A 27166-nucleotide genomic window follows, 5' to 3' on the forward strand; every position below is an offset into this window, starting at 1 on the left:
ATATTCAAATTGCCCCTGAGCCTTTGGAGTTGTTCCTATTCACAAATGAACATATGACAAATGAACTTTGCCTTGGCGCTGATTATACAGTCACCAAACACAACCAGCCCAGGAGCCAAGTTCTACCCTATCCCCTCAAAAAAACATATAAAATGCCAGGCAGATGCCGCACGAATGTATATTGGCGCAAGCGCATCAAATCATAATTTCCCCTCATCAAAAAACACCGACCAACGCCCTTTCCATAAAAGTTTATCCGATTCCCAATGTTACATGCAGTAAGCATCCATTGAAGCTTCCCAATTTTTGATGAGACGCATATCGAGTTTGTAAAAAAAAAAAAAAAGTTTTATACAATAGGCCGTGAATCTTTCCCTATCAATATCTATCCGTGTTCGGGGGTGATTGCGTTTGTGATCCCCATAATGCGTTATGAACATGGCTCGGTGGCTCATTTGGGTGTATAGGCCTTCTAGAATTAGCCCATTGTTCTGATGGTGCTGCACTTCGTTCACGTGCTTCTTGATCAGCGCGATCTCGTGCAGCTTTTTCTGCAGCTCGCTGAGCTCGTTTTTGCTCGAGAAACCTTTCCGGTTCTGATAATTGTCGTACACTGTATGGTGATACCGGTCGTGTAACATATGGTGTTTGTGCTACTTGAGTTAAGTATGGTTCTGGTTCTCCTGTCACTGCAATTCCAATAGGATTCTCCTGCCTCCGTATTGAGCCGGGACTTGGATTGTTGGTCATCAGGCGATCTGAATTGTTGTATCGCGCACCATTCGCGGTGATATCTAATCCCTCGGAGTTATAACGTTGAGCCGCTGGAATATAGCCTGAATGGTTTAGGTTTGTAGGGTTAGGTTGTGCGTTATCAATTAGACCAACTCCTTCCTCACCTCTCATAGCTCCTTTGTTACTACCGAAGGTATTCTGTCTATACTCGTTGGCAATCGGTAAACCATCATCCCGTCCCTTGTATGATGTATCTGGTTCCGAGTGTGTAGATTGAAGAGACATGTCGTTGTCGTTATTGAAAGAGGCTGGCTTGTACGAAGGATCGGTCTCTCGATGCTTGACACCTACAAACAACCAACGCATACTTCGAGCAAATGCCTTGACGAGATCCCATGGGTTCATAGCGTCTACGAAAGCCATGATGCCGAGAGGACCACCTTGCTTAGGACCTCTCGGCTCTAAACCACCATCGGGTGAACTTGGGTATTTAACTGGTGCCGCATCTGAAGCATACGGCCTCCAAGGAAATGCGAACAAATGCAACACCGAGAAGATAGCCATTTCAATACAGAGTAACATGTTGGGGATACCAATCTTCAGATCGGGATATGCTAGATATTTGGTTGGCTCGACAATACCAATGGTAGATGACATCAGAATACTAATGGCAAAGCTTTGCCAGAAGGATAGAAAGATGACTGCTTTGATCGCAATAACTTTAAGGAAAGGTTTATGTGGAGCAAGATCAGTACGTAGTTGAATGTAGAATTGAATAAGGCAAAACATCGCAATTGTTACTGCGGCACCTTCAATGACTAGAATCTAGAAAATCGAAAAGTTAGCGGGATTTTTGATAGTAGAGAAATTGGACGTTACCCAAATGTGAGCAAATACTGGAGAATCCGAAGAATCACAATATTTGCCAAAGTATTCAGTGACAACCGCTAAAATGGTCATGGTCACTCTAATGAAACAGTATTGATAGACACCTGCCCATACAATGTTGAACCATGTCAAACCACTTCTGGGTGTTCTCCAAGGACCCTTATCACGACCACAAACTTTCCACATCCAAGTCACCGGCCAAACCCATGGCTTCGGAACTGCGGTTCGAAAGTAAATCTTTTGATTGTGAAGATCCGGAGCAATATAATGACATAGGAGGGCGAAGAAAGAGGCGATGGCGAATGCTTCGTAACACTCTGATATCACACTATAATATATCTCATGCCAATATTGCCAAAAACTAAGAAAGGACGCCACTGAATAAATGGGAACCATGAAAAGAATGCGGATGATGCTACCACGGATTAGTATATATGTATAGGGTGCATGGCTGAAAACACATACTGTCGTTGCTCATAGGGCTTTGTATAATGCAGTGCATGCATCCACATGAGATATAGCGAGAGAAGGATGGCGATCAAGGCCGTCGCCGCGGAAATAACTATACCCAATTCATGGAAAGTGAGATCTCCTACCAACACTTCTTCCGACCTCCCAACTACCATCATCATCAGTATTTTTTCCTCGTTATTTGATGAAGGGAATTCATACTTCGCATATCATCCAGCGTCGCATTGCATGTTGTGTTGATGAACATAACTGCGGTTGTTGTCGATCGACTGTGGCGCAGCTCGACAACTCGAGCACCGTCGTCGCCAGCGTAGGTTTTATTTTCAAGTCCCGTCGAATTCTAAATTTCTCCAAGAATCCTCATGTATCTCTTTCCTTCTCTATTCTTATAATATGTAAGTCGTCTCGATAATGGGAAAGGGTGCGTAAGTTCGAGGATGGATCACAGCGGATAAAAAGTGAGGAAATGGCGACTGTGATTGTCAGGATCCAACAACAGATAAATCTATAGGCCGATTTTGTAGACGGGCGTGTACCAGGGCGGGTATCTTAATGGAAGGGAATTGATTTGTTCTAAATCTTAATGGTGACTGTATCGCTCGCTCCAATGGGTATCAAGATTAATCGAATCGCTTTTCTTTGCAAAGGTTGAAGGGTGATGGAAGTATGTGCGAAGTTGCGACAATTTGTGTATAGTTGGATTTGCCTCGAGAGAAAGCGGAAATCTAGGTAGCAGACCAGTGCATGAAGTTGAAGTTTTGGAAAAGACGAAAATGGTCTAGGGCACCAGGGGGAGGGAAGAAGGATTCGAGGACTGGTGGAAAATAGGAAATGGCAAAGTGAAGCAGACTCAGGCAGAGAGAGTGAATGAGTGAGGGAAGTAAGAAACGAAAAGGTTTAGCAGACAAGGAATATAAAATTTCCCGGGCAGAGATAGTGTAATGCAGCAAGTGCGGATCTTTGAACTGCGGCGTTGTAAAAAATAGTATATCAGGTAGGGAATGAATGAATGTATGAAGTAAGAAAAGGCGTGGAAGGTTTGGGGGGAGGAGGAGGGGGGGGGGGATGTTGGGGGATGTTGGTTGTTTGTGGTGTGATGTGGTGTGATGCACCAATGAATTTGAACGGGAGAGAAGACAGAAGAGAAAGAGAGAGACGATGATAGCTGGGAAAAGTAGCTAGGTAGGGAGGTAGGGTAGGGTAGAGGGTAGGTAAGGAGGACAAGGAGGACAAGGAGGACAGGGTGGGAGTGAGAGGGTCACAGCTTGGTGATGGTGAGTGGTCAGTGGTCAGTGGTTAGTGGTTGGTAAGTTGTCAGGAATATGAATTGAATTGAATTTGAATATAAAATGGATTTACCTAGATAAGTAATATAGTAATGGTCGTAATAATATAATAACAATAATAATAAGTGGTAAAGAGGCTGTGCAGCTGTGTCATATTATATTTATTCATATCATTTATAACATTTATAACATTTATATCATTCATACCATTCATACCATTCATATCATCCATATTATTTATATTATATCATCCCATCCCATCCCATCCCGACCTAGTAATGATCCAAAGTATCTTTGTAGAAGTTGAGTAGCTGGACCTTATTTACCCACCATATCTACCTAGTATACAGAGTATAAATATACACACCACCATCAGGGAAAAGGCTATCGTCTTATTATCAATTCACCACATTACCTCGAGAATGCCGTGACTAATCAATCCATCGGATATTTCCATCAATATCAAAGGACACCAGGGAAAATGCAAAACTTCAAACCATCTTGGTAATCCGGAAGTATGATGATTAACTCCGTTCAATGTGCGTTGGACCCTTGGACCCGGATCGTAGGGAAACTTCTGTAACAGACTGACTGACGACTCTTTTAATCTTTGGACATTTCGCCAAGAAAGGCTCATTTTAATATACTACACTACCTCGTAGTATTCTATCTAGATATTCACATTAGTCATCTCCATCATCTCAGTCATCTCAATCAAATGCTTGTTTTCCCGAGTCGCTATGGATAAAACCGTTTCATCAAGCTAAGAAACTTTATCATACGAATGTCTTTGAAATTTAATCATTCACAAGCAATGTACGAACGATCTATCTATTGCAGCATTTCGCAAAACAAGATAAAGTCCATCTCTTTTCATCGGTAGCCACAACCTACCGTTCGATGATTGGCAAGTGGTGTACAGATAGGTAGGTAGATGTAAGACCTTACATTCAATCCTTTGGGCAGTATGTACCTAGTATATACGTAGTATGTACGAAGTAGTATATACGAAGTAGTATATACGTATTTGCTACTTCACTCATCACAACTAACATCGTACCTTGTCGCCTGACTCCGTACAAACAACTACGATCAATGATCGACGGCCGGGCGCCAAACACAGCCTGGGCCTTGCCTCGCTCGTACTTTGCAGGTGGGTGCTTCAAGCCTTCAATGTCCATGCTATCTTTGCTATCCATCTACCTAGTCCCGTATCGCGATACATCATGCATGTACAAACTATACGTGAATATGGAGTACCGGTAAACATGGTGAGTGCCCTTACAATAGTGCGAGCTCGTGATGAAATGATCAATCCGAGCTCCTTACCTATGATGGAATGTCTATCATGATAAAACATTGATCAGCCATCGCAACGCAATGCATATTGAGCACCAATACATACATCTACCCACTTACATAATACACACACAACTAATTCTCTCCTTCACACGGCAATACGCTGTAGATACAAATTTCGACATCTCGACTCTCAATATCGGAATTGAATGAGATATCTAACACACCATGAAACAACACGCCAAAGGGGGCTTGGAAACACCTCGTCCACACAAAAAGTATGGACCATGTGGAATCGGACCCTATTCTTAGAAATCTCAAGAGCTTACCAACCTACGTGATATTAGGATGAGCCTCCTTATGTGGGCATGGGAAGGAAGTTTGGTTTTTCTAGACCCAACTTCAACTACCTCCCTAGGTATATACCAGCTACACAGCCTTTCTTTTCATATATCAATTGTTCTACACTACACTCACTACAGTACGATACGAGATGATATATATAGCTATATACCTCATTCACCTTGATTACGACCAACCCATCTTGCAATTAATCATCTACTGCATCGCATTACCTTGCTAGGATTTGGAAAATCCACAGAATACGAAGATCATGATTTAAATCCAATCCATCAAAGTATCAGTATTGCGTCAATGAAGTACGACTAACTTCACACGCATAATTTTCACAAGTGTGAAAATACATCCATCTTCCATATAACCAACCAACAACAGATTCAATTCAATCCTCGTGAGTCGTCATCCTCCCAAGTGGAACGGATAATACTCCCGTGAAACAAAGAGTCTTGACCTTCATTCATGCAATGCAAACTTCTCTTTTCAAACACGTGGATTTCGTCACGTGTGTTTCATTTATATTTACATGGGTTATTGGTCTTTTAGACTCCAATCGCATCGACGAAGATTGAAAGATGTAAAGCAGTACCTACCCACCTTTCACATCGAATGATGTTTGGATATCACGACGAGGAAACATTCTGCGTCTTTCCGATTTTTCGTTGAGTGGAGTACTGGTAGACCATGATGGATTCGATTTCTTCCAAACCTTCATATACATTCTCCCGCATCCCGCATCCCAGATCCCAAGATGGATTCTCATCATTGTGAAGATTAATGAAGATCTTCAATTCTAGATTATCAACATCCAAACTCTACCAGTCCCCGACCGATCGCATCATCTTAGTTAGTCCCTCTTTCCAGAAATTTCCCGCATCTAAAACATACCGTCTTCAGCACAGACTTCGGTACTTGCTTTCTAGACCCCAAGCTCAATATGTGTATCATGAATCGTTATGTGAGAACAAATAACTTGATACCAATATCTGCATTACAAACATTGAATGGGAAAATGAAAAGAGTGTACGTATGTATCGATGGGATCAGACTTGTATTCGGAAAATTATATCGGGGTTTTGTAATACCCTCCCCCCTACTTACAGTACTAGGGCACAGATAGTGGCCGATCACCTAAATCACACTTAAAAAATAGCAATTTACTATGTTTTGTATATTATATTATTAATATTTATAATAGTTTTTTTTTAAATTAGATTTTTATATATATAGTATTTCTATAGTAATAATTATAATTTTGAATTTTTGAATTCTAATATAATTTATTCAATTATAAATCTGCTATTAAAATAATAACTTATAAAAGTTCTTCAGATTTCGTTTATTTTACTAATGAATTCTAAAATATCTAAAGTATTATATTTCAAATCTATATAATATATTCAATAAGAATTCCAAAAATAAACTATTTAATTTTTTTGAAATTTATTATTAAAAACAAATAAGATTATATAAATATATGTTACAAATTTATATTTAATTATATTAAAACTTATTAATTTTAATAATAAGTTTTAGTATGATCTAGGTAATCGGTTACTATCTATACCCGGTAATTATAGAAACTTTACATTAGATTTATCTTTACGAATCCTTTTTTAGAAAAATGTTTCTTGAGACTTATTTGCTAGATTGGATTTGTGATTGTTGTTTTGCTATATTATACTGTATATAAGCGGGATATTAATATATTAAGTGATACGATAATAAATACTTGAGATTTATTAATAGGAACATATTCACTAATCAAAATATATAGTCGTATCCTTTCTGATTCATCGATTTGCATCGAATTATATTATTTTTGATATTGTCTCGAGTTAGTATGTTCTACGGAGTATGTATTGTTTAGCGGTCTAGTAGAGTTGGTTGTATTTTGAGGGTGTAGATGTTTTTGGGTTGGGAAAGTTTTTAGGTTGTGAATGTTTTTGGGTTGGGAAAGTTTTTAGGTTGTAAATGTTTTTGGGTTGTGAATGTTTTTTATATTAGAAAAATTTATTTTTATAATTATCTTGTAAGAAAATCTATACATGTATCTTATATAGAATTTAACAAACTCTCAATTTAATATATTTCTTTTTATATTGTATATTGATTCTGAGATAGGGAGGAAATATTAAGAAGAATCATATATTGTATTATATATTATATTATATATTTTTATTCTTTATTCTTTATTTCTTATTTTTATTTCTTATTTTTTATTTCTTATTTTTTTTGTAGAAGGATTTGAATGGTTTTACTTTTACTTTTACTTTTACTTTTGTTTTTATTTTAATTTTTATTAGGTACTGTAGTATTCTTATATTATTTATAGATTCTTGGATTCTTGAGTATTGTGACGAATATCACGTGACACACATGATGACTCATCACAGCCTAGTTCAAGACTAGCTTGAACTAGACGTATATAAGAGATAAAGAGATCCCTTAAGGATCTCTTTCCTCTTTAGCTTTCTTATTCTAGTTATTTGACCTCTATGATGTGCTCTAGTATGTGATCGTGACAAGTATACGGTTTTTGAGAAGGGGGGGGGAGGGTATTGGTGGAGATGGAGATGGAAATGGGGATGGGGGTGGGAATTTGGGAAAAAGTTGAATTTGTGGGATTTATATAGATTTGTGTTTGTAAGGAGTGGGAGGAGGAGGAGGAGGAGGGGGAGGGGGAGGAGGAGGAGGAGGAGTTGTGAGTTTAGCTTTTAGAGATTGGGGAGGGAAGGAGATGGGAGGAGTTTTGGGAGTGGAGAGGGGGGTGTGGAGAGTTCTGCTGCGTTATTGGAGGGGTGGTGGTGTGGTGGTGGTGGTGGTGGGGGTATGAGTTGACTTAGGTTGGGTTGGATTGGATTGGGTCAATGGGGGCTGATAGGGTTGGGTTGGACTGGTTGGGTGGGGTGGGGTGATAGAGTTGATGGGGCTTGCTTTTAGATGGGAATAGAGATGAAGATGGGAATAGGAGTCATGGGAATAAGGAATGGGAATGGGAATAGGGAATGGGATGAAGAGAATGAAATAAAAATCGATCAAGAGAATTTCGCGGAATTGAAATTGGAATTGGAATTCGGAGGTTTGTGGTGGTATTGAGTGAGTGAGTGAGTGATGTAGATATGAATGTAAATATATTTATAGATATAGTAGATATAGTAGATATAGTAGATATAGTAGATATAGTAGATATAGTAGATATAGTAGATATAGTAGATGGGTTATATTAAATCTTGATTCTGTTAGGGAGGTAATCGGAGGATAGATTGATAGATGATAGATTGATAGATTGATAGATTGATAGATTGATAGATTGATAGATTGATAGATTGATAGATTGATAGATTAATAGATTAATAGATTAATAAATCAGTAAATTAGAGTAGGGGCTGACTTGAAGTTGGAGGTTTATTATATATGTATATATATGTGTGTATATAATACTATCTATCAAGAGTAAAATAATATTTCATAGAAGAAGAGCTAGGCCTTAAAGACAGGCAATAGAGATAATCTTTGGGCTGGGCTGGGCTGGACTAGGCTGGAGTTCTATTTCTATTATATGTATCATTTATGTTTAGAGAGATTTATTTCTATATATGTGTGTGTGCGTAGTGTGGGTTTTATATGTATCGATAGATGATGGATTTTTGAATTGGATTTTGAGGGGATTTTGAGAGATTTTGAAATATGAGAATGGGGAGATATATAGAGGCTTGGGGGATGGGGGATGAGGGATGGGGGATGGGAGTATGGAATATAAAAGTATAAAATTATAGGAGTTGGGATGCTGAATGCGATGATATAGTATATTATGATAATAAAGAAATATACTATCAAAGACTAAGAATAAGAACATAATTAAAATAAAAGATACGCATCTCATTTACTCTTTTCTATTTCCTAAGAAACGATTTTCTAAGAATATGAGTTTAGTAGAAGAGTCAATAGGTCAGGGAATAATAGTAAGATATAGTTTTTTTTCTATAAAATATATTCTAATCTAGAGTATAAAAGTAATTTTTTATATATTATATATCTTCTCTAATAAACTTATATATATATATATATATATGTTATATTATATTATATGCGATCACTTCTCGAATAAAGTATAAGATGTTATTCTATATAATAAAACGATATTTTCAAGTATAAGTATACTACAAAATCTATTCCAACAAATCATTTCTATATTATTCAAGTTTAAAATATTACGTATATTACTAGAAGTAATATAAATCTGCTCTCGTACTACATAGATTCTAGTAAATGGAGCTATGTTCCTAATTAGAATCTGAATCATTTAAAGCTATCGTAGAATCTATGATATTTGAAATCGGAAAAATTTAATATCTGAAACTCGAGTTGATGATAGAGAGTTAAAATATAGGATTAGAAGGTAAATCTATAACTAAAGCTTAATTCTATAAACGAAAGCTATAATCTAATGTAATGGACTAGAATCTAAGTGATATAAGAGTAAATTTAGGTCAATATTAGTGTCGTGGGAGTAAATAAATTAACTTTGAGTGGTATGAAAGTAGATAATACTGATTTATAGTAATATATGAATATAGAAGTATTTATATCTGAAACATCGATATATTTACTAATCTTCTTAAATATAATACATTCTCTTAATAAGAACGAATAGATAGTATCATATGCGTTTTCTGAGTCTAATATCAAGGAAGATCTAAACAATCCGCGTTTTGTGGAAGTATCTCCTTGAAGGGATATCGGAATTAATAATATTAGCCGACAAACTTCTTTCCTGCTATCTTTATTAGTGATTGAAATTGTAAAGATTGTTGGGGAGTAGATTGTAAATGATGTGTAGTCTGGTATTTTCTGTCTGAGACGTTGTAGGTTGTATAGCGGAGGTCATTATATTGACAATTTGGAGTAATAATACTGTGGTATTGTTCCTAGAATTGGATGGATCACTGGTCATTACATTGGTGGATGAAGAAACCATCGACTGTCTGTCTCCGCAGTTACTAGAGAAGAGGGAGATCATATTAATGATGACGGATGAGGCTGAAGGTTATGGTGGCCTGCATCTGACATATAAATAAGTAATAAAACAGGGTTCTTGGTTTTAACATCGCATAGTTATACGAAATAGAGAAGCGAAGAACGAAGGGGTATGTGTAATTTTCAGCCTTTCCTTAATGTATCCGAAGTGTACGCTTGGAAGGTTTCTGGGTTTCACCAACGTAGGCTTCTCCGAACATAATGCCCTGGACGTAACAGCAACCCACAAAGTCATAGTCATACACATTCTCTCTTTCCTGTCTTTTGACTAGGAACGGAAAATTGCCACCGTCAAATACCCATACCTCATCCCCAGGCTCGGTGTCTAGGTGGCCCAATCCCATCATGCCACCCTTTGTCACAAAAAACTTCTGGTTTACCACCTGCGCGCACATGATCTTTTTGTGCAGCCATCGGTTGTCTCTGGTTCCATCCCGAATAAAGACGGCCACCCGACGCAAGTCATCCGCGCTGGGCCGTCTTTTGAACTCCTGTTCGCTATCTCGCATGGCATCGACGATCACGAGCCTATGAAAAGCCTCGTCGCTGAAATTACCCGTTCGCTTACGTACGGCTGCGTGCGAGATCCATCCAATCCCGAAGCGTCTGAGAGATAACCACATCGGGTATGGTTTCGAAGGGTCCCTTGGTTAGCCTGGCGGGGGCCAAGACATCTACGGTATCTATCATGATGCCCGTCAAACCTAGCACATTGAAATGGTGGCTTGGGTCCGCTGTTGCATCTGTGAGGGCTTGCTTGTCTAGACGATTTTCTCCACAGGAATTATAGATCTGTTTGTCGCCCCAACGCCGGTAATATCTGTCGACGCCATATTCCACAGAGTCATTCATATCGGTCGCCCAGTTCGGTATATCCCTCGTCCGCTTGCCCCGCTCGACACGTGGTTCAAGTGCTAGCAGTGCTAGGCTGTTTTCGTCGAGGAGTATGTCAATAGTAAACGCGCTGTATAGTTCTGCTACGCTTGTCTCGTGGCTGCATTTGTCAGTGTTATGCATCTCAACATTGGGATCCCTGAGTCCGCGAAGGCCAAATACTTTGTCGTGTGGCACGGTTGCTTGGCGACCCCGCCATCGGATGGCGGCATCGAACGCAGAATCTCTCCGTAAATGTGCATTCTGGAGCCAGATAATAATGGCATATTGGGTTTGTGCATAGTGGGTAAGTGGCCAAGTCTTAAATATGCCGTGTTGATAGGACAGTGGCCGAACCAGCAACCACTTGTATATGGGGGGGTTGAGAGCACCAACGACCCTGCCCCACGGGACCTGCAGAGGACCCCAGTGGAATAGTATCTCGCTCGGGAGGATGGCCTCCTGTACCGTCCATATGCGTTTCTACCATGGGTTCTTAGCGTAGCCAACGGATGCCAAGGCCCGGAGATATGCTTTGAACGTGGGAGTGTCTGCAGACGAAATGGAATTTGGAATGGGCGATTTTTCGTCTTCATCTGAGATAAAAAGGATCAGGTCCAGAGCAGCCTTGGCATCTGCCACCGAGAATTCCGGGTCAATCTCCCCCAACCAGGCTAGACAGCGACTACACTGTGAGTAGACATTATGCATCAAGTGGACCTGCGATAGTCTTTCCTCGTTGTCGTCTTGGTTTACACAGAGCTGGTCAATCCACACCGACCGCTTCCTATCTGGTAGCCGGAGATGGCGAAGAGCAGCATGCAAGTTGGTAGTAATAGATCGAGGGTTGCCAGCCACCTCAATATCTACTGTTTCATTAGATTCGCCCCAGCAGTAGGATACGGCCTCGTATTGTGGATTGGGCGAAAGAGCCACAATGGCGATTTCGCAGCAGATAGGTAATGCATCGTCAGTGCCGCCGTGGGGAAGAATGTCAAGGATACGAATTTGATCTCCTGAAAGCCGGCTCCACATCTTGGACACGCCTAATTAGCTTAAGGGAACAGCTAGTGACTTGGAAGGAAGCGTGAGTATACGGAGGTGAAAGGGATCTGAATCGATGCTAGCTCGGCGACCGCAAACGGCATTAAAGGGGGGTTGGGCTGACAATATTTGTAAATAATCCTTCTGTCTAACGAATTGGATGTTGAGCTGTACCCCGCAGATTACGGCGTAGCATCAAGTCTGACATACCGACCTTGTCAGGATGCCAATGGGGCAATGACTTACCGAGTACAGAATGCCACATTGTTACTTATATTTCAAGAAGTAGAGAAATATTTCTTGAAGAATTATCTAGAATGAACACAATCATCTCTCGCCTGGGATCATCCATTATTCCATTTCTAGACGGAGCTTCATTCTTGAGACTGTCTGACCATTTCGTCCGTCCTACCACCCAGAAGTCTGGGCCCTACTTCTGATGCAATTAGGGGTACTCCGAATTCGTACCAGCAAAATACTCAGATGTATGCCGGTTTGACCACTATGATACTTCAATAGTAACTTGTCAAGTCGGACCTGGGGGTGATAGGATAGAAGGTGATGGTCACGTGTGCTCACTTGTGTGATACAGATGTGGTAATTTCTCCCGAGGTCAGAAGGACATCGGCCTTGAACCTGATGCTTACCGTGAACATTGAGGGAGAAATTGATTCAATTTACTGCGAACAGTGTGAGAAACCATATCCTAACTACAGCGCCTTACGGGAGTTCTGATTCATGAACAAGTTCCGAGTCCGAATCATTTGGTAGAAAAATCAAGTGTACTCACGACTTTTCCGATATCGGGAAGCCACGACCCCGCATTCGACCGTTCATTTGGGGATTCACAAATGAGTGTAAAGGATTTGTTCCTCCCTTTGAGATAATGTGTAAATATGTAGTACATTCCATTGTTAATGAAGTAATCGCTTTAAAAAAGGTATATATAACGGCGTCGTTGGTGAGATGACGTCTTTGTGCTGATTCTGGTGTTCTGGGAATTTTCGAGGTCAATTTCGCGGGTAGTCTAGCGTGTACATTGACCCTCAAGGCATTCGATCACATAATTTTTGATAGCTCCGCCAAAAGAGTCTAATCAACTGTTTCCTAAATATACTAAACTATATTACATTTTAGCCTTCATTTTGAACTTTATTTAATTCTCAATTTATTAATAATAAAAATAACTTAATAAAACTTATACAAATAAAAACCTTATAAATTCTCTTTTGAAATTAAAAAAAATTATTAATTTAATTCAATTCCTAATAAAATTATAAATCAATTAACAAAATAATTTTGATACTATAATAATAAACGAAATATTATTTTTTAACCCCCTTTTATTATAATATAATTAATAATCTTCAATAAAATTCTATAAAATTTGTTAGAATCAATATAAGGTGACGACTAGTATAATATAGGTGTAGAACTAAAATAAGACTTTTCATTAATTCCTTCGAAACCTCTTTCCTAAAGCTATATATATATGAAAACTCTTTGCTTGCTTCCGGACTAATAGTCGGCCCGATATCGATTCCACATCGTATCAATACCCGTAATAAAATTCATACCTTATATTATTCTTATTTCAAAAAATCTTTGTTTTAATTTTAAAATTCTAAAACCCAAAATTGAAAGATATATATATAAATATCAAAAAAATAAATAAAAATAAATCTTTATTATAAAAATTTGAATTATTTCCTTAATAAAATAATAGAATATTAAATATCAATCTAATTATAATAAGTTTTCTCTATTTATTAAATCTTTTAGATTATTTTTAAATATTTTATTTAAAAAATTACGAAATAAATATTATTAAAATGTAATATATTTTGAAAGATTTAGGAAATGACCAACTAGATCCTCTAGGAGAACCTTGTGTATATCAGCTAGTCAAAAAAGTAAAAGGTTTAGAAGTAGGTCGATGTATATACTAGACTATTTCGCGGGGTTCTATAGTAGTAAAGTTAATACCTATATATAAATAAAATATTAGTATAAATCCCCATATAAATATTTGATATATACATTATTAAATTCAAACTTTTTTTATTCCTAACGAAATAAATTCTTCATTTTCGACGAATATTTCCAGTTTAAAATAATAACTATTTATTACTGAATTTTAATAAATATAAAGAAAATAAAAGCCCTTTAGTTGAAAACCCTTAGGAAAGGTAAACGGAAGAGAAGCGAGCGTAAAAGCTAAAAAAAAAAAAACGAACGAAAAAACTAAAAGGAAAAAGGGAATAATTATAGAAGTTAAAGCAAAGAAGAAGCAAATAGGAGGGCTAAATAATAAGCAAAGAATATTAGTCGAAAGTTTAAAAGGGGGATTAGTTCACCTCACTTTCAATTTATTCTTCAATTAAAAACTTTATTATTATACTATATAATAAAAATATATTATTTAAGCAGAAATGTCACGGGGCGGGCAGGCGGGATCAGGAATCTATATTCGACGGTGCTAAGAACAGTAGGTACAGGGTGTAGACTAAGACGTAGCTCAAAGAGCTACGATACAGGATCTTCTAACGTGAAGATATACAGAGTTTTCACTTGTAAGCTAGCCTAACCGGGCCTAGCTTATCGCTTATCGGTCACGTGTATTCACACCGTGACAAGAAATATCAATCAACTCTAATCTATATAGTTATATTTCATAATCGATTATTAATCGAATTTAATACAAATTTAAACTTTTTTATATAAAAATAACCTTATCTAAATAAACTAAGCTAAAACTTTCAAAAATCTCCTTAAATCTCTTTAAAATAAAATTTTCTAATTATATATATATATATATATATATATAAAAGTTAATTACATTAATACTATATAACCCATTTTTTCAATATAATATTAACTATTGAAAACTTTAATACAATTAACGAAATGATTTATTCATTAACCACGAATTCTGCCACTACAGGGGGGGGGCGGTTGGGTAGTTTTCCCAAAAGAGTTCGGATACTGCTATGTTATCTAGAAAATTTGAAAGATGAAGTATTGTAATTTTAATATACTTCAAAAATTTTAGGGCAATGAATCATAGTCGGACAACATAGTAGCGGTTATGCTGGTAATAATTTAAAGGTTAACATGTATATTTCATGTCGCTAACATCGTCGTCTGTATGTCTCTCCATGTTGTTTCAACTACAAACTTCGGTCAAAAAGCAGCGATAATGACAATCATCAGTCTCATGCCTCTTCTCTGAGGAAGTCCTCGACTACTTTTGACTATGGATGTCCTTGATATTTCTATCGAGATAACTCTGAAGCACACAAGTTGGCTTGATGCTCCTTTCGCAAGCTTACTACGCACAATAATTACCAAAACAAGGCCATAGCCTCCAAGAGTACTTCAGCACAATGAGCTGGGGGGCTTTAGTTGAACAGTTGATGGCAATAGATTCTACTAGCGTAGCGGACAGTTAAGACAAAGCCAAAGAAAGATATGTTGAGTGCTATTCGAAAATCTCGGTCACGGTTAGGAAAGTTGACATGAGAATGGAGTTAGGGAGAAAGATGGCGACCATAGTACTTGAAAGAATTTGAATGTACGAATTCTCTTACTTAAAGTGTGCCAGAGACGTTTATTTTTGTATCCTTTTCATAGCGAATCTTGCAAAAATCGTTAGTCATGATTATAGCCTACTTGTGAATACCTACATAGAATCGAAGTATTTTGTGTCTTGTAAAGGGATATTTCCAGAAGTAAGAACCGTGGTTTATTATATAGCAAGCATAGTTTGTCATATTGTTGTAGAATTGGAACCATTAAATTGGGTTTCACAATGCTTTTGAATGCGCGAAGAGAAGTGACAAGAAAGGGACGGATAATTTACAGCTGGATTGTTATGGATTTCATAGCGGAATCGTCTTTTTGCATACTCAATCGATATTGGCATGGATGTGGAGATTTGAAATAGAGAAGCTTTGAGAAGGTGGCTTAGTTTCAATGAATCATGGTTTGTGATATGGTGTGTTTAGAGTGTAAAATCCTTGGAGGATATTGAGGTGGGAGGGAGGGGGGAAGGGGAAAAGGGGTTGTCTTTTTGTTTATGCTCGAAGCTTGATTTGCTGGCGTGGTGGAATTTTATGGTACCAGTTTCTCTGCTGCATTTTTTCCCTATTAGTTGCTGGACAAATTAAAAACTTGATCGAAATGTGGAATGTAGATTAAGATTGGAATTGAAAAGAAGGGATGACATGGCATGGGCGTGGATACACATTCCTCTCCTTCATCCATGAGGCGATTAAACTTTCATTCAAGACTCTCCCTTTTATTCTCACTATTCATTGATCCATATTCAACATCATATCAGTACTCAAACAAATCCATCACACAGAGTCGTAAATCTACGATTAAACCAAAAACGAAAGCAAATTCAATTTTACCAAGATACAATCCCCTCAAATCACTTCGCTATCATGTATCTATTTCCTTCAACCATCACTGCCGTCCTCGCTTTCTCAACTCTAGTCTTTGCAATTGAAGGATCGCTTTCTGTATGTTTCCATCCCTCAATATCCCCCCTCTTCCTCTCCCATTTTATCCCCTTCCTTCAATGACACTCGATCCCTCTTCCTTCCAATGAAACCCTCACTAACATCCCCTACCCCCAGCAACGCAAAATCTGTATCGCCAAAGGTGACGTCTGTCACAAAACGGGCGAATCATGCTGTGATGGATTCAAATGTGCGCTTGCGCATGGGGGGAAGGCGGATGTGGGGTATTGTACTGAGAGCGGACTCTTGTTGCAGGATTATTACCAGGCGAGTTTACCTTGAGCAATTGAGGGATTTGTGGAAGGGAGGGTTATATGGTGATGGGAATGTTGAGTGGTTTGGGAGAATTGTTAGGGGCGCTTGGTGCAGAAGAGGGGCTTGTGACAGAGGTGATGATCCGGCATGGTATGTAGGAGTGTTGTTATTGTGGTTTATAGTTTATGGTTCATGGTGTGGTTTTATTGAACTTTTCGTGTTAGGTTTGGATTGGATTTGTGTGAATTGGGTGCTTTTTTTTTGTGGACAGTAAGGGGTTAGGGAGGTTAATTCACGTTGCAAATTTCACATCAATTATGTCAAGCGAGCAATATAAAAATGAAAATTGGTTGTCAAAAATAGATTAAATTAAGGTTTACTTACACGGATATGACCTGATAGTTAAAGGGGTTCATACATATGGGAAATGGAAAGGGAGAGAAGGTGTTAGAAGGGGACCTCAAGGAAAGGAGATGAACTTATATATGATCCGGGATCCAGTGCTTATCAAGAATCCTTCGAGAAGGAATTAGTGGCATTTCTGTGATCACCTCTCACTAAAGGTCTCCCTTTCCGATTCTCTTCAACAGCTCTTCCAACCTCTTCTCCTCTTCTTCTTCTTGCTGACGTTTCTTCTCTTCTTGCTCGAGTCTTTTTCCCTCTTTCTGGAGGTCTTCCTCCTCTTGCCTGCGTCGCTCCTCAAGATTTCTCCTGTGCTCTCTCTCTTGTTCTTTCTTGCGGTTCTCGTCCTCTATTTCCTTACGTAGCTTACGTTCTTCTTCAGCCCGTTCGTCTTTCCTAGCAAAGAGCCTTATACCGTAGTAATAAGCTTGTGCTGGGCGCCCGAGAGCCATGAGGACTTCGACTATTGAAAATTCGTCGACTGTCTTGTAGAAATGTTCTTTGCAGAATTTCCTCAACACTTCTTCATCTACGGTACTTGCAAAATGGACTAAGGATGCGCAAACAGTTATCCAGTGATAAACTTCTTCGTCGTCGAAAGTTGACTTATGCTGTCTGAATTCGATTGTCTTCTTTACCTTTTCTGCGTCCGTTTGGAGGTTACAGATGGAATATGTGAGTCTGTTGTATAGACGATCTTCCTCTAGTTCTGGACTTGATAACAATTTCACAAGATCGTCAACTGTATCTCTTTCCAGAATATTGTCTATGATGAAATCTTCGTCGAATTCCCGCAAACTTTCTTCTGCCCCCAATTGCTCTATCTTAGCTCGATAATCTCGCGCTACTTGCGCAAGAAGGCTATGTGTTCTCACCGGCTTGGAAAACGCCCTCTGTGTCATGTAATGAGGAGGATGAATGGTTGCGATTTGATTTTCAAAAGTGTAAACGAAAGCCATAAAGTTTCTAACTGTGCGAGCATCTAATCCTTTCTGCTCGTTACCAATATGAACATGAATGTCTGCGCTCAAATCACAATTAGTCCTATAAACTGAGTCGATACATCGAAGTACACTTCTTACCTTTTGCTTATTGTCTTCGTTGTAGATGTATGCTGGGCTTTGGATCTCGATTGGCCACCAGAAACATGTGGGTTCATTAGGATTATGACTTAGACCATGATTGATAGTGGCATCATTAGAGATTACCCAGTACTTTAAATCTTCAATGCTAGGGTTTTCAGGTTCTTGTTCGTCAAGTTGAGCCACGGCTGGAAGTCCATTTTCAGTAAGAAGTTTTGCTATGTCTATTTGCAAAGCATCCAACTGTGCATTAAAGTTTTTAAGTGTTTCTTCATGCAGTACCTCGTTCTCTTCAATTACATCGGGGGATCCCAGGTAAGGAAGAAACTGATCTTTGGGATAGTTCTCTGGCCTTGTGATGCCGTATACGCGACGAGGATCATTGGGTTCTAGATCAAGGAATTGATCGGGCAACGATTTCACAGCGAATTCAAGCTCGAAGCCAAATGTTAGCACAAGTGGGCTTGTGGGTGGGAGGGTGTTTTCGTCTGCCATCTTTGATTTATGTTAGAATATGGGCTAATAACTGTCTCTCAAAAATTTCTTTTGTGCTCAGTAACACAATGCCCTTGTTATATAGCAGTAATAGGTTCTTTGTACAAAGTGGAAGCCTCTCAATGTCTTTGTCTTTCTGTTCGACAATAATCAAGTAATAAAGAGAAAGTTGACAGGCATTGTTCAATCTTCGTACCGATGATAAATCTTTCTTTGTGCTCAATGCTCAAACCACAAGGGCTGGTCAGGCATTGTTCAGCAAAAGGAAGCATGTCGCAATCGTGATCTTGTAGGAAGGTTGAATGATTGATCCTACATCTGGCATAAACTCTCAGGTGTAATTATGATGATGATGATAATGATAATGATGATGATGAAAGAGGATGAATTATCAAGACTTCCTGGTAGTATTCATCCTATTATCAACACGTTCGTGTCATTTGATCAGATGAGCAGATATAAGTCGGTACTCTTCTTAGACAAATCCTCAAACAAGCTTATCATAATATTATAGTTAGCCCAAGTTCGAGGATGAAAGTTGTTCAGTATTAAATTTGAGCTCGGAAGTAGTCCATCGGTTTGAGTTGTCGAGGCGGAATCTCATAGTCCGATCATAGTTTCATCTTAATTCTGAGTCTTGACGAGTCTTGAGCCGTCGTAAAGATTGATTCTTAGAGAAAAGTCTGGTTAGGTTTGGTGATCCATTGCAAATGCGTGACCGCGTAACGTAGAAAGTATCTCTGAAGACCTTGCCGCCGCCAAAACGAGGCCGCACAGGGCTAGGAGGATCGGAATCGATGTATAATTTCCCTATTCAGCCATTTTCCAAAAGGCTAAGGTACATTTCACGGCTTATGAATTCCCCAGACATTTGGTAGTGATGTCTGATTTTGTGGCTTTCTACATGGAAGACGTGTCACAAGCTCGAGGTGGTGGCACTGGTCTGATTCTACACGTGATCATTACTATTCTATCAATAACAAGGGTAGCTGGAGAGCTGGGATAACACGAAGTGCTATCGTTGTGAGTTGAATACAGCAACATTACAAGAAGTAACTCGGGTTGTGATCTATTCGTTCTTATGCTCAATTCATGCAATACGTCTTTAAAGTGCTTAACGTAAGGGAAATTTTTACGATGCAGTATCCTTACATCTGTGTTAGTCACACACTCGGCGTCTTATCAGCTTACTGGGGCTGACAATGACAATCTGCCTACCGAGAAGCTTTCCAAGCATCAACGGTGAGAAGTGCAACAGATCTCTACTAGGAAAAGAAAAATGGCACGTCGTCCTCCTGACGATGGTTATCTATATGAGCGTCTTCGTGGACCTCGCCGTGCAGAAACGTTACCCGTCCGGTTTGATGAGAACCCCACACAAATACCGGAAATTGGTATTCACCGCCGGCGCGTTGGAGAGCAGCGCCATGTTGCTGAACCAAGTTTCTCACGCGGCATCATAGATAATGAAAACGATTATCACGATTTCTACAATGATCAGCGGACAACCAGACCACCCAGTCGCTTTGTTTCTCCGAGTCTACCACCACCTGAAATTACTAGAAGTCGTCCCAGAAGTCCATCTATAGCGTCTGTCGACCATCGCAGAGACCAGGCGAAATCTTATTACAGCTCGGCGCCTCCTCCTGTATTCTTTCATGAAGGAGCTGGTGACAAAATTTACTTGAAAAGAGCGGCTGCAAGAGAACAACCTTACTCTACTCGTGCCAGGTCTAGGGAAAGACGTCGCTCCAGATCCAGGTCCCCCACCCGGTTTCGATACAATGGGTCTCGAAGTTCAAGTCATGAAAGAGTGCCCAACTTAAGTATCTATGGTGGAAGATATGGAATCCATGAAAATAAGGCTGCCGAAACCTACATTGAGTCATTCGATCCCGAGTCTGAGGCATATTCTTTCAGGCTTTCCCGCCATAGTAAAAATGCGCTGGAGTCAGAATTGACAGATGACTTAAACTCAGGATCTTCTGAGAAGGGAGTACCATCGCTCCCGCTTCAGAAACATAAATCGTTGTTAATGCAGCGTCCTAAGATTGAAAAGATAATACAATCCCATTATAACGGCGATGGAATCATGGGGGGAATGCATTCTGTCAATTTCACAATAGTACCTGGGCAAGCTGGATCTACTGTAAAATTGCCTTCGCCTCTTTTCAGCTGGGTGTGAGTGCCTTGATACACGTTTTAAGATAATTACTAAATGTTTTAAGTCAATTCGAAGATTCAACAATGGATTTTGATAGCTTCCATGTAAGTCTCTCGGCAAGTGCGAAGGCAAATCGTTATATGACTAATGGCTTTTTTAGAGTAGCATATTGGATCTTGATGGACTAAAAGAAGGTGAAAGACTTGGCATTTCTAGAATACTAGACCTCGTGAAAAGAAGATATCATAAAACATTGCAGGTTTCCAGCCGCACTAAAGTAGGGCATATAATTCCAAAGCTTCTACAAGAATCGCTCCGCGATGAAACTCCATCCACGACATTCAAACCAAGGAAACTTACATGGCTTTGTCTACCGTACTTTTCTCTGCAAAAATACACTTCTTCGACTGTAAAGTCTTCATCCCACCCCCCAAGAACACTCTTACAAACACGGCAATCTATGACGCCGAAGGAGCGTGACTTGAAGCAAGCAGTATGTCACCTACCAGATACACCAGCAGGGTCTTGCTTTCATATCGGTCAGGCTTGGTTCCTCATCCTAGACGACTGTAAATAGAGCCAGTTTGATTTTTTGGGGTCGCATAAGACTGACTAGACTTCTAGCTTCCATAATATCGTGTGCTGGATTATCCACAGCACAAATGAGCAAAGACTCCATTTCAATGGCTCCATTCCGAAGTGACAACTCTAATTCACCGATGCATACGCTTCTTGTGTCAGACTCGGGCTCTACATTATGGTCATTTCCCATTGGAGAGTGTACGACATGGATTGTGAGATTATTCTATTATATTTTGAAACTCGCTGGTGTGATAGCTAATGCCTTCTTAGGACTTTGTGAAACATTTCTTCGAGATTTGGCCACTTAGATTTGAATTTGCGTATGACGGTCATGTAATCGCACCAAAGGATTGGCCAAGGATTTTCAGACGAGCCAAAAGCTCAAAAGTTTGCCTTCATTTTCGACTAAGGTAAGCTCTTTAAAGATATAATTTATTTGATTATTGTTAACACGCGTCAGCTCAAAGTCAAAAAGGCCACCAGCTGGGGTTCTGATTGTACCGAGTGATTCTATTGGAGGATTTGGGAAAGGAAGCCAAAATCCTGAAAAGAATGGTGCCTCTCACCAACCGGACTTGAAAACACCAAAAGAAGATGTCAATACGAAAGTCTCGCATTCTAAATCTGTCGACGCTTCGGAAGTAGCAGAAATGAACTGTTCGGATGAGCTCCACGTCTTCAACTGGATGAACACACAAATTGACAAATCAATTGCTCCAAATGTCACCAGAAGCTCGACAGCCCGTAATGTTGCGATAGTTAATAAAACTTTACTGCATGATGATCTACAGGAAATTGATGATTTCCTTTTGCAGAAAACTAATATTAACGAAAGACTTGCATACAAAGCTAGCCCAAGGCATACAAGAAAACAGTTTTATGATATTTTGTTTGAAGTTGAAAGCAAGATTCGGACGGACCAATCGCTTCAGGCAACATACGAATTACAGGTGGAACTTGCCAATGCTGCGGAGGTTCTATATAGATTCTTTCTATCCCCACAGGATTCTGGCCCTACCACTGAAGAGTTTTGGGGTCCATTATATGAGATAGTTGTAGTGAGTTGGCCGCTTTTCAAGTGACTCTAACCTAAGCTAATTATCAGGCAATGCTTCCATATGGTCTGATTCAAGCAGACGGGTCTCTAGAGAATGATGATTTAAATTCTGTGCCGCAAAGGTTTTCTGACAGAGCTTGGATCGTAGATACGAGAGATGTCAAACAAATCATTGATTGGATGGCGCTCATCGGAAAGCGCGTAGAAGTTTTCAAAGAGCTTCTGTCTGAAGTTCCAATTCTTGAGCGCTGCGAAATCGGTATCTCTGAGAAGTTGCCTCGAGCATGGTTACATGTACTTATGGCTCTCGCTTTTGCAAAGGATATGGCATCTTCCTGGTACACACATATGAATTTATGTCTAGACCTTATGAATGAAGGTATGAAGGAAACTCTTCAGACACTATCGAAATACCAGCTTTCGGAATATGTTGTTTTTGCACCCTTCGATGTGGCTTCTCTCATGACCTTTCAGCTTTCGCAAGATTTGACGGGCTCCTGTCCAGATATCTGTACGACGTATGTTGACTACATGATATCCCTGGTAAGTGTTCCGACATAAGCAGTACTTTAGCCATCTAACAAGGCACCAGGAATCCGACATCGATGCCGATCCGATCAATAGAGAGCATCAAGGTAGAATCACTGACCTGAAGCAAGAAATTTCAGTCATTCTAGAAACCCTAGAAACTCAAAGAGAAGTCATACAAAACGCTTTGTACGCTCAATCGAGATCAAATTACCAGAATGCCAGATTTAATCGAGTTATTCCTGAACATAAATATGAGTATAAACCGCCAACATTTTTTGAACCTCGTACTGCAAATTACCGGAATCACGAGCGATCGGTTTATCATGGCGACAACTACGGAGATTTGGAAATCATGACTACAGGTCCTGCAATTAACCAGTCAGCTCGCGATAACACCCGTGGATTGCAAGGTCTCCTCTTTCGAGAAAGTCTCGCACTTATTGATGAGCGTATCGAAGTATTTCGTGATATCAACAGTCGCGCTATGTACCTCGAGGATTGGGTAATATTTTCCCTTGCATTCACAAGTTCCTATAATATCAGAGGCGACTATTAATACAATGACTTAGAATCTTCGAAGTATTGATACAAACAAAGATAGACAAGAAACTGCCGTCTACGCATTCACAATCGTAACGATTATATTCCTGCCACTAAGCACTGTCGCATCCATTCTTGGCATGAACACCAATGATGTGCGCAACATGGAAGTCACACAATGGGTATTCTGGGTGATTGCTATTCCTATTACGATAATCATCATAGTTTTGGTGTTGATATGGTCCGATGAGTGGTACAATTTCTGGGCTGGATTTAAAAATCTATGGGGAAAGAAGACAAAACAGAGACGCGTACGTTTACCAGATGAATATCCTAGGCCAGAGACGAAATCCGGATTCGGGTTTGCGCCTGCAGCAAGATCAAGTGGGATTTATCCCGGGCATTATCCTCCACCACCTGGACCTTTCCTGAGATCGAGAAAGTCGCGTACGATGTTTGATGACGTACCTTTGCCGTATTGACGAGTTGTTATACTTGAGTTTGCCTAACAATTATTTGTTTTCTATATCCTCCTCTTTGACCTATCATTTCGTCGTGTTCACCAGTCTATGTCCTCGTCGGGGTGTCCAAGACTTCAGAATGCAATCCAACTTGAGAGTTTCTAGGTCTTAAAACATTGTAAATCTCTTAATAAGATTGCTTGAGTAATCCCTATTAAATTCCCCATTTTTGGATTGCAGTCCAGTCCACCAGAAATCCTAGTAGTTACAAAATCCCGTTCACTGTACTTTGGCATACAAGATTGAGTTTTGTCTTCCTTTTTCAATTTATTCATTGAATATCCTAGATTTTGATTTAAATGCTTTCAGCGGGTATTCCTAGCTACATAGCTGGTCCTTGTTTCTATGTCTATCCTTCCCATGCGGAGACGCCGTAATGTCGTAATATATCCAACTGGACATCGTTTCCCAAAAATCCCAATGTTGCTTTTGCAGCGCCGTGCGTGAGCATTCAATCCCTGGCCCACCTCGAAACACCTTTAAATTCATCCAAAATTGTATCCACAAGAAGAAAAAGAATACCCAAACTCCATATCAAACCAGCATTTTCCATCATTACTCTTCCTTTTTTTCCTTTGTCGCCGCCTGCTTATTGACTCCAAACATCTTTCGAATTTCCTCTTCCGCCTCCCTTGCCACAATACCTCCCCAGTGTCCCATTAGTCCCTCACAAACCTCCTCAGTCCAATTGACCAAACTTTCTCCATACTGACAACCCACCCAGAGAACTTCCTCCCAAACTGTCTTTTCTAGATCATGTCCTTTGAAGGTCTTCATCGTACTTTCCTTCTTTCCCCACATTCTACTTCCTTTGTTTTTAGCTATCCAATCGATCATTTCAACCGGTGATAGTTTAATAAGATTATGATGCATAAACACAACCTCGGCATCCTTATCTTTTCTGAAAACTGGATGCTCTTTCTGCTCCGTTTCTTCTCGAAGGTATTCAGAATAATCATCGCTGGGATTATGTTGCATCATACTTGAGCTTTTAAATCCGTCGGCGGTATGATGTCCGATGATTCCATTTCGCTGTCTTACTTGATAGTAGTTCCTTTCGAGGGCAATAGCGGCATATAACCAGGTTTCCTTATCACCCTCGCCGGCATCGCATTGCGTTAATAGTGGGTAATAAAATGAGGGACCGAAAATATTGTAGTAGAGGACTAGAAGGAGGACATCGCTATGTGTACGTTTGGACATGATTACTTGACCAGATTCGGTGGTGCCGAGGGAGAGGAGAGAAGGAGTGGGAACTCCAAGGACTTGGAAGTAGTGGGGAGATGTGGTCGCCCACCAGAAGTCGGGCCACTGCGCAGTTGTTAGCAAGTGATATTTTTAAAGAAATCTTTTAGCAAAGGAAGTTTCTCACCAGAACATAGCCATTCTGTTTGAAAACCGGTGCTTCAAGCCACTCAACCGGGTCCACAATTGGGAAGTTATCCGCATCCAAAAACAACACGTCCTCAAATTTACTCAGAAGAACTGCAAATATCTTATATTGATATTTGGAAATAGTGAGGCCTTCGTATTTTGGAATCATAACACAGCGCGCATTGAGTGATGGTAACACTACTTCACAGGTATGTTCATTGTAATCCTCTGGATTCGGCATGAAGACTTCCACTGGTAATGTAGAATTTGTTCGGCGAAGCATGCGCAGCGAGACGAGTAATGCGCCGGTGAATCTCCCACCTGCTACAGTTACGATTCCTTTGGTACCAGGTTTATATGGAATTAGGTGAGTCGAATTTCGTATTATTTCTACCGCAGATTCATGCGCGAGTCTTGCGGCTTCAACTTGTTCGTCGGATACTGGCGTGACATCTCGACGCTCTGTACTATTTGTGACTTCTTCAATTCCAAGGGTTCGGCCTACACATGCGGCACTTTCGGTAAGTTTTGGTGGTGCGGCTTCATGTAGCCTGCGTACTATATCTGATATTCTTATTTCATCGGTCGTAGGATTTATTGTAATATCGGTGGTATGGATTGAGACATTGAGATTTGTGAGATCGTTCGGTTTATTGTAAGTAGTATAAGTGGTACTGATGGTGAAGCTAGAGAAGGGCTCCTGGAGAAAGACAGGAGTTTCTAAAGACCACAACTGATCTCGAAGAGCAAGATACAAAACGAAGATGACAATGATGAGTATCGTAATCCTTTTAGATAGAAAAGTGGCCAACATCTTGAAGATCAAATGATGCCGTTGTGAAAAATACGAATGTTCGCCGAGTAGAAAATATTATATTACCAGTAAAGTACGGTTCGAATGGGGGATGAGTAAGAATTCTGTACATATCGACGGTGAATGATAAAATGAAGGAATGTGGATTGAACTAGAGTGAATATCTAAGCCCCATCAACGACCATGATTAGGAAAGTAATGAACTTCATTAAATTAAGTTTAGATTTGAAAGGTCAAGGTCCTAGCAAAAGCTTTTCATTATACCTATCGTCTGATATGACTAACTGATACGATGTTCTATCAAAAAAGGAGACATCTGGAATTTCATTGGTGATGTGGGATGAGATAAGACCAATCAATTTCGACGCCACAGTTCGTGATAATTCATAACCTTCCCGAGGTCCTACATGGACAGCACAACTCGCCGGCGCCACTACTTATGACCGTTGAAATAAAGTTTTTATGATACCGAAATTCTGGTGAGATAGAAAGCTGGACGCTAGACAGGGGATATGATCGTACTAAGAACCAAGAGATGTACGAAACAGGGTAGAGAACGCGATAAACTAAACCAATTACAGCAAATTACTCTCATGCCCTAGATTTTCGAAGCTGTTTTACTCCCATGCCCCTTGGATCTCATCTCAAGATGATAGATTCTAGCTATTATCGACTAGATTTTAAGTTCTACGGAAATGAAGATAAAAATGAAAAATCACATGACCTTCCTTCTTTAGAATCTACTCCGTATCATTCTGCCGCGAAATCCATTCATATTATAAAATACATTATGCTACTTTATAGAATATGGCTTATGACTACTAGAATAC

The 27166-nt window shown here is 39.6% G+C and overlaps 7 protein-coding genes across 7 annotated transcripts; 2 read left to right on the top strand and 5 right to left on the bottom strand.

Moving 5' to 3' along the window:
* Positions 1-378: 378 nt before the first annotated feature.
* Positions 379-2341, bottom strand: EAE98_011590 (uncharacterized protein; the record flags this gene model as incomplete). Its single annotated transcript, XM_038959212.1, has 4 exons — positions 379-1560; positions 1615-2038; positions 2089-2242; positions 2296-2341. 4 exons carry the CDS (start codon positions 2339-2341, stop codon positions 379-381), a joined length of 1806 nt encoding a protein of 601 aa, XP_038804424.1.
* An 8299-nt stretch (positions 2342-10640) lies between these two features.
* Positions 10641-11236, bottom strand: EAE98_011591 (uncharacterized protein; the record flags this gene model as incomplete). The annotated part of the gene is made up of 2 exons (XM_038959213.1): positions 10641-11070; positions 11133-11236. 2 exons carry the CDS (start codon positions 11234-11236, stop codon positions 10641-10643), a joined length of 534 nt encoding a protein of 177 aa, XP_038804425.1.
* Positions 11237-11432: 196 nt separating this feature from the next.
* On the bottom strand, positions 11433-11984 carry EAE98_011592 (uncharacterized protein; the record flags this gene model as incomplete). Its single annotated transcript, XM_038959214.1, has 1 exon — positions 11433-11984. One exon carries the CDS (start codon positions 11982-11984, stop codon positions 11433-11435), a length of 552 nt encoding a protein of 183 aa, XP_038804426.1.
* Positions 11985-16441: 4457 nt separating this feature from the next.
* EAE98_011593 (uncharacterized protein) lies at positions 16442-16801 on the top strand (the record flags this gene model as incomplete). The annotated part of the gene is made up of 2 exons (XM_038959215.1): positions 16442-16519; positions 16637-16801. The coding sequence occupies 2 exons, from the start codon at positions 16442-16444 to the stop codon at positions 16799-16801; spliced, it is 243 nt and encodes an 80-aa protein (XP_038804427.1).
* Positions 16802-17331: 530 nt separating this feature from the next.
* EAE98_011594 (uncharacterized protein) lies at positions 17332-18753 on the bottom strand (the record flags this gene model as incomplete). Its single annotated transcript, XM_038959216.1, has 1 exon — positions 17332-18753. One exon carries the CDS (start codon positions 18751-18753, stop codon positions 17332-17334), a length of 1422 nt encoding a protein of 473 aa, XP_038804428.1.
* Positions 18754-20032: 1279 nt separating this feature from the next.
* On the top strand, positions 20033-24373 carry EAE98_011595 (uncharacterized protein; the record flags this gene model as incomplete). The annotated part of the gene is made up of 9 exons (XM_038959217.1): positions 20033-20934; positions 20982-21021; positions 21078-21486; positions 21542-21711; positions 21770-21909; positions 21960-22557; positions 22605-23099; positions 23149-23589; positions 23657-24373. The coding sequence occupies 9 exons, from the start codon at positions 20033-20035 to the stop codon at positions 24107-24109; spliced, it is 3648 nt and encodes a 1215-aa protein (XP_038804429.1). The 3' UTR covers positions 24110-24373.
* Positions 24374-24703: 330 nt separating this feature from the next.
* Positions 24704-26336, bottom strand: EAE98_011596 (uncharacterized protein; the record flags this gene model as incomplete). Its single annotated transcript, XM_038959218.1, has 2 exons — positions 24704-25459; positions 25521-26336. The coding sequence occupies 2 exons, from the start codon at positions 26334-26336 to the stop codon at positions 24704-24706; spliced, it is 1572 nt and encodes a 523-aa protein (XP_038804430.1).
* Between the last annotated feature and the right edge of the window lie 830 nt (positions 26337-27166).

This window comes from Botrytis deweyae, assembly GCF_014898535.1.
Source record: "Botrytis deweyae strain B1 chromosome Unknown BDEW_050, whole genome shotgun sequence".
NCBI lineage: Eukaryota > Fungi > Ascomycota > Leotiomycetes > Helotiales > Sclerotiniaceae > Botrytis > Botrytis deweyae.